Source organism: Lepus europaeus, chromosome X (assembly GCF_033115175.1).
Source record: "Lepus europaeus isolate LE1 chromosome X, mLepTim1.pri, whole genome shotgun sequence".
Classification (NCBI taxonomy): Eukaryota; Metazoa; Chordata; class Mammalia; order Lagomorpha; family Leporidae; genus Lepus; species Lepus europaeus.
Genome location: NC_084850.1, coordinates 66,445,438 through 66,452,085, shown reverse-complemented (window position 1 = coordinate 66,452,085; position 6,648 = coordinate 66,445,438). Strand labels below are relative to the sequence as shown.

At 41.4% G+C, this 6,648-nt stretch overlaps 1 protein-coding gene across 1 annotated transcript; it reads left to right on the top strand.

Annotated features, from left to right (window-relative positions):
* The first annotated feature begins 1,446 nt into the window (after positions 1-1,446).
* On the top strand, positions 1,447-3,414 carry LOC133753607 (E3 ubiquitin-protein ligase TRIM41-like). The gene is made up of 2 exons (XM_062184330.1): positions 1,447-1,656; positions 1,750-3,414. The coding sequence occupies exons 1-2, from the start codon at positions 1,447-1,449 to the stop codon at positions 3,412-3,414; spliced, it is 1,875 nt and encodes a 624-aa protein (XP_062040314.1).
* Positions 3,415-6,648: the final 3,234 nt, after the last annotated feature.

Sequence of the window (6,648 nt, the reverse complement as noted above, 5' to 3'; positions counted from 1 at the left end):
CTTTGAACTCTTACACTATTGTGGAAACAAAGTTATGCAAGTGCTTAAGCCTCGATTTCCTCATCTGCAATATGTGGGTATAATAGTAAATATTTTTGTGAACATTAAGTACAATAATATGTGAAGATTAAGGTTCGGGTATGATATACAGTAAGTACTTCATAAATGAATGCTATAAATTTAAGAAGAAGACAGCGAAAAACATCTCCAAGTTTCCTTTTTAGCACCACCTGCTTAAGTGAAAGCACTGTCTGTTTCTACTGTACACCAAATGTATTAATTTGGGTTTGTGGATCTTTAATGATAACAAAAATATCTTACAAATAAACTATCCTTTTTGTGCTGTAGGGGAGGCAAGGTCCTTGAAGTAGAGGAAACTCTTCCTTGTTTTACCCTAAAAATCACTTGGACAAACATGGCTAGATTCAGTAGCTCTTTTCACAGTCCCAACAATAAACAGAGTTAAGCAATGACACCTGAAACATATATTTAGAGATAAACCTAAGCCACCTATTCATAGAAATGCTTGACACTGAGTGGCATATATTTAACACAGTCATTTGTACATGTAAGTAGAGTAAGTGGCAATATATAAAGTGTGACATAAGAATTACTGAAAGCCAATATTCCCACTACCTTTATTTATGCCTCACTTGCTCTGGCAAATGTTCCTATTAATTATCTTTTATAAAGGCCTTAATACAATTTAAAATAAATATTTATCTATGTTTTTCAAAAACGAAAATCAAGTCTCAGTGTGGTTAAAAGATGTTTGGTTAACAGAAACATAGCTATTTAATGGTAGATTTGAAACTGCTCAGTTGGTAAAATGGCACCTGGTGGATGTTTCATAGCACCAACAGAAGCTGTCCGCGGAACTTTCTATTATACTGCAAGGTTTCTGCTCAGTGGTGAGGAGCAGATGATTTGGGGTAGTCCCACCAGTGTTCCCGATTCTCCCACATCACAGAGACATGAATCTCAGTGGCTACCAGTATATCTTCTTGCCGTTTTCTGTCAACGCCAGTAGTGGGGGGTGCAGAACTAGCAATAGGGAGGTGGGGGGATTGGGAGAGGAGGATTGGGGATAACGGGTGTAACACAATCTTTATGGGAACTTATGAGCTTGTGTCATACAAAGACACCCGGAGATGTTGGGAAGGAGACCGGAAGTAGGGGGTGTGAAGCCAGGAAGTGAGAGAATCGGAAGTTTGAGAGGAGGCACAGTGGCAGGAGTTTGGTGTTAACGCTGAACGCTAGTAGTAGAGAAGAGAACTCTGTGGAGTGGTGAGTTGTCCAGAGAACATTTTTCTGCCTTATTGGTGGTAAGGTGTGGAGAGAAAGCGCTAGCAGTAGGGTCAGATCCCCTGACATCTGACACGAAGGATTCCTGCCCCTCGATCCCCACTCTACTCCCGTACATCTATTGGCTGACTGTGAACTAAGATGGCTGCTGTTGCCATGATAGCTGATCCTGTGCGGATTCTTCAAGAGGAGGCAGTGTGTACCATCTGCCTTAATTACTTCACAGACCCAGTGTCTATTGGCTGTGGGCACAACTTTTGCCGAGTGTGCGTGACAGAGCTGTGGAGTGGAGAGGATGAGGCGGACAAGGATGAGTCAGATCAGGAGGAGGATGAGGACGGATCGGAGGAGGTGAACGGAGAGGAGGAGGAGGAAAGAGAGGAGGAAAGTGAAGAGGAGGATAGTGAAGAGGAGGAGAGTGGAGAGGAGGAGAAAGATGGTGAGGAGGAGGGAGAAGCTGTGGGGGCCGGTGAGGGGTGGAACAGCCCCACGCAGGAAGAATACTCTGAAGGAGACATGGAGGAGGAGGAGGAGGAGAAAGAACATGAATTCTGGAGTATTAGCAATGGTGGCTCCCACTCGGGCTATGGGTGCGAAGAGGAGGAGGGTGAGAAGGAAAACCGATCCTACTATATGGCGGACACAGAAGGGAACCTGAGGGGAGAAAATGAAAATGAGGAGGGAATATTCGAGGAAGACAAGGAAGGGGAGCTAGACTCTGACAGTCCAATGCCCCCACCTCCAGCCCCTAAAAGGTACTTCACCTGTCCCCAATGCCAAAAGAGCTTTTCTCGGCGGAACTTCCGCCCCAACCTACAGCTGGCCAACATGGTCCAGGTGATTCGGCAGATGCACCCAATGCCTGGCATACAGATTCCTGTGAATGAGCAAGGCATCTGTCCCAAACACAAACAAGCCCTAAAGCTCTTCTGCCAGGTAGATGAAGAGCCCATCTGTGTGGTGTGCCAAGAATCTGGGACCCACAAATATCACAACTTGGTGCCACTGGATGAGGCAGTGCAAGAGTACAAAGCCAAGCTGCAGAGGCAACTGCAGCCACTGAGAAAGTGCCTGGAGGATGTACAGAATAGGAAGGCCAGAGAGGAGAAGCGCTTGATAGAACTAAAGAACCGGATGAAGTCTGAGCTGACATCCGTGGCCTTAGCATTTGGGCAGCTGACAAAGTTTCTGACGGAAGAGCAAGCATACACGGAGCAGTGTCTCCGAAACAGGCACAGAGCCCAATTGGGGCGTGTGGGAGCAGTGGCCAGCAATCTGTCAGAGCAGGCCACCCAGCTAAGGCACTTGCTGGCCCAGGTCCAACAGCAGAGCCAGGAAGGGGGCCTACAGCTGCTCAAGAACATCAAAGAGACTTTAGATAAGTGTGAAGGGGTACAGCTGAAGCCCCTAGCCCCCAGCTGCTCCTTCTTGTGCCAACCCCAGAGCCATGAATACCTGAAAGATTCCATCGTGAGGAAAATGGAGCAGGTATTCTGCCAAGTTGCAAAAGTGGACGTGACTCTGGATCCTGACACTGCTCACTCAAACCTGATGCTGTCTGCTGACTGTCGGGGGGTCCACCTGGCAGAGCAGCGACAGGACCTTGCTTACACTCCCAAACGCTTCTTGAACAACTACTGTGTCCTGGGAGCCCAGGGATTCTGCTCCGGCCGGCACTACTGGGAGATAGAAGTACGTGGACCGGGGGGCTGGGCATTAGGCGTTGCCTGTGAATCCATCATTCAGAAGGAAAAGTTGGATTCCGAGGGATCCCGTGTGGATAGCTGCAACTCCAGCGCTGTGGGCCATCATCATCACAGCCAGCCTCAGCTGCTCCAGAAGCTGAACTACCAGGGGGAAGTATGGTGTGTTGCAACCCATTCCATTTCAGAGAACATGCAGAATTCAGCAGAGCAGACACCTTCGAGTTCAAATGATAAAGCGGGGCGTTTGGGCATCTACCTGGACTATGAGGCTGGGCGCCTGGACTTCTACAATATGGACAAACTAACCCATTTGCACACCTTCTCATCTGCCTTCTTAGGTGAGCGTATCTTTCCTTTCTTTCAGTTATTCTACAAGGGCACCTACCTCAGACTATGCCCTTGATCAACCTACCACCTGCAGGGGCCCCTCTGGTCATCACTCAGGGGTTAAGAGATAGTGGAGGATAATCCATAAATTAGGGCACTCAAAAACTCCTCCCACTACTTGTTACTAATTGCAGCTACTAATTGTTACTAATTGTTCCTGGCTCCCCCTTTGTAGTAGTCCCCTGCTTTTCCCTAGAGGGAGACTATCATCTTGATGAGCTTTTACCTGCTGTTGCTTCCCAACAGACCTGAATGGATCCCTGATAATGAGAGTAGCTGCCTGGTCTTCCTTCCTTATCTGCCTAACCCAGTCCAACCCTGGGGTCTGCATTTGAGTAGGGGATGAGTGGAGATTGTAATTTTATCCTTTAGCTTTCTTTTCCCCACCCATACTCTACAAGCTTTTTGCGGCTGGAGGGTTTGGACAAGACACAAAGATCACCACTGCAGTTGGATTTTTTTAGTATAGATTTTAACTAAAGGAGGGGAGCAGGCTGGGCAAAAGTTAGAACTGGGTAAAGAAACATCTACTCTCCTGGGGAGTAGGAGGTATGCTAAGCTTTCCTTCTGTCCTCAGTTTCTACCTCCATAGATGAAATAGTTGACAAGATGGAAACTAACATACTGTTACATCACCTAGTAAAATATTTTCTTCTCCCTTTTTCCAGCACTCAGTCCACAAGCAAAGCTCATCCTACTCTACCCCTCTAGGTCATTTTACTGCCACTTTCCTTTCCCCTTTGTTCAATGCAGTCACTTTTGTCAGTTTCCAGACTCTCTGGGAGCCTTTTAGTCCCCCCTCACACACACACTGGCATGCCCTGACAGGCTGCCTGGGGATAGGGACAGGGAGTTTGGATTGCCAGGAGGAGAGCTTTGTATATAATCTTTTTTCTAGTGACCTCTTGTCTTCTGTCACTTACCAGTTCTTGTTCTCTGTTTGATTCCAAGGTCAATTCATTTTCTTGGGAAACAGGGAAATGGGTTGTGTTATAGATATAAGATTTTAATTCTTAAAAAAAATTTAAAAAAAAAACACAAAATACAAAACAATTTAAAAAAGTGTTCATGTTGCAAATATTCAGTCAAGTATAGTCCTGTCATTGAAACTGTCTTTATATTAATTCTCAGAGAGTACCATTTGTTAGAATAATTTTTAACTTTGTGCATTGATAGACTTCTACATTTCTTTAGCCATTTCCTTATATATGATTTGTTATTAATTGTAGAAATTAGTGTATCTTAAATATATATTCAATCTGTAAAGGGCTTGATTTACATGTCATGTTGCTTTCATATAATTTTTAAAAAATTATTTCTGATATTTTATAATTTTAATGAGAATTTTTCTGATTCATTTTTATTATCTTTACTGTTTTCTTAGTAAATGGATATAATTGAGTAAGTTTAAGTAACAATAGTAACATGAGTTTATTAAGTATATTGTATTTTGTGTTAGTCAGTTTTACAGCTTGTTTGATGTAATTTTGGGAAGTTATATTTTTTCTGTCCTTAAGTGGTTTTGTAAAAAATTTTAACGTGTATAATTATTTTAATGTATATCCATGCATAACAATTGTTTGTAGTAAAGTATACATATATAGAATTTATAATTTTAATCATTTTAACGGTGCAACTGAGTGTTCTTAAGTATATTGATGCTGTTGTGCAGCCATCACTGCCATCCATATTCAGAATGTATATTCCCAATTTTAAGTTCTGTACACACTAAACACTAACTATATTTTGCTTTACTCAGCCTCTAGATACTACCTACTTTATGTTTCTTTGAATTTGCTCCAGGTACTTCATATAAGTGAAATGACAAAATATTTTCCTTTCGTGTCTGCTATATTTAACATGGCAACATATCTTCAGAGTTCATCCATTTTGTAGTATTAGCCATAATTTCCCTTAGTTCTAAAACTGATGAAATTATATATATGCTGCTGTGAGCATAGTTGTACATATATCTGAGTCACTGCTTTCTCCTGAGTCCACTGTATTTGGTTTGTAGATGGTCATTTTCTCTCAGTGCCTTCATATGGTTTTCTGTGTGTCCGTCAGTATGCAAATTCCCTAGTTTTATAAGGACATCAGTTACATTGCTTTAGGACCCACTGAACTTAATTTAATTACTTCTTCAAAGACCATTTCTCTTTGTATGGTCACCTTGTATAGCCTTGGAGGTTAGGACTTAATCGTGTATATTGTGTGGGACAAAGCTCAACACATAACAAGTGTGGGCCCAGAAGTAGAAATGAAATCGAAATTTGATAATATTTAATTTTCTGAGAACTCCCATACTGCCTTCTGTAGTGGCTGTACCACTTTGCATTCTCAGCAGCGAGCACAATGGCTTTAATGGCTACCCATTTTTGCAAATACTTGTTTCATCAGTAATATGTAATTTTCACTTTAGAAAACCTTTTTGAACTTGGTTAATTTTATACTAGACATTTTATTCTTTTGAATGGTATTGTAATGTAAAATTAATTGGCTTTTCTTGTTGCCCAATGAGAGTATATAGAAATGGGTCTGATATTTGGCATGCTGATTCTGTATCCTACAACTTTGCTGAACTGTTACATCTTTACTGCATATTCTTGCACTGGGGCAATTCTTAGACAAAGTTTTTTTCAGTTTTTCTACTAATTTCGGTCTTGTCTTGGCCTTTATTGTATTTGTTTTTTAATTCTCTGTCATGGATGCCTTAATTTTCCAAAGATTTTCACTGTATTTTCTCCCATCTCTATGGATAGTCTTTTGTGTGTTTCCACCTGTACACTGTTATCTAGGCATACTACCTCTTTCATTTTCATGATAAGTACCTGTTGCCCTTCCATTTGAGCTCTGTGCTTGGTAATCTATTGATCAATCTAAGTTCACACTGAGCAATTATTTTGAGTAAATATTTTGTAACTGTTTATCAGTGTTTTCAATTTGATGACACATTTTCAGCATACATTTTTTTCTTTTATTCTTTAAGTCTGATGTTTTTTAATTTGGGGTTATTTATAATAACTACTTGAAGTCTTTGCTAAGTTAGATATTGAGGCCACTTCAAAAACAGTTTTATTCCTTCCCTTTTCCAGTGTGTGGGCAATACTTGCTGTTACTTTTCATGTCTGATAACTTTTTGTTGAGAAATATACATTAGCATTTGCAAACTATATATTTGGCCAAGGATTAATATCCAGAAATATAAGGAACTCATTAATCTCTGTACCTAAGTCTTGGGAAAAGAATA

Coding starts and splice junctions, on each gene's coding strand:
- LOC133753607 (XM_062184330.1), top strand. CDS start 1,447: ATGGCTGCTGTTGCCATGATAGCTGATCCTGTGCGGATTCTTCAAGAG. Junction 1,657..1,749: donor ATGAGGACGGATCGGAGGAG/GTGAACGGAGAG, acceptor AAAGATGGTGAG/GAGGAGGGAGAAGCTGTGGG.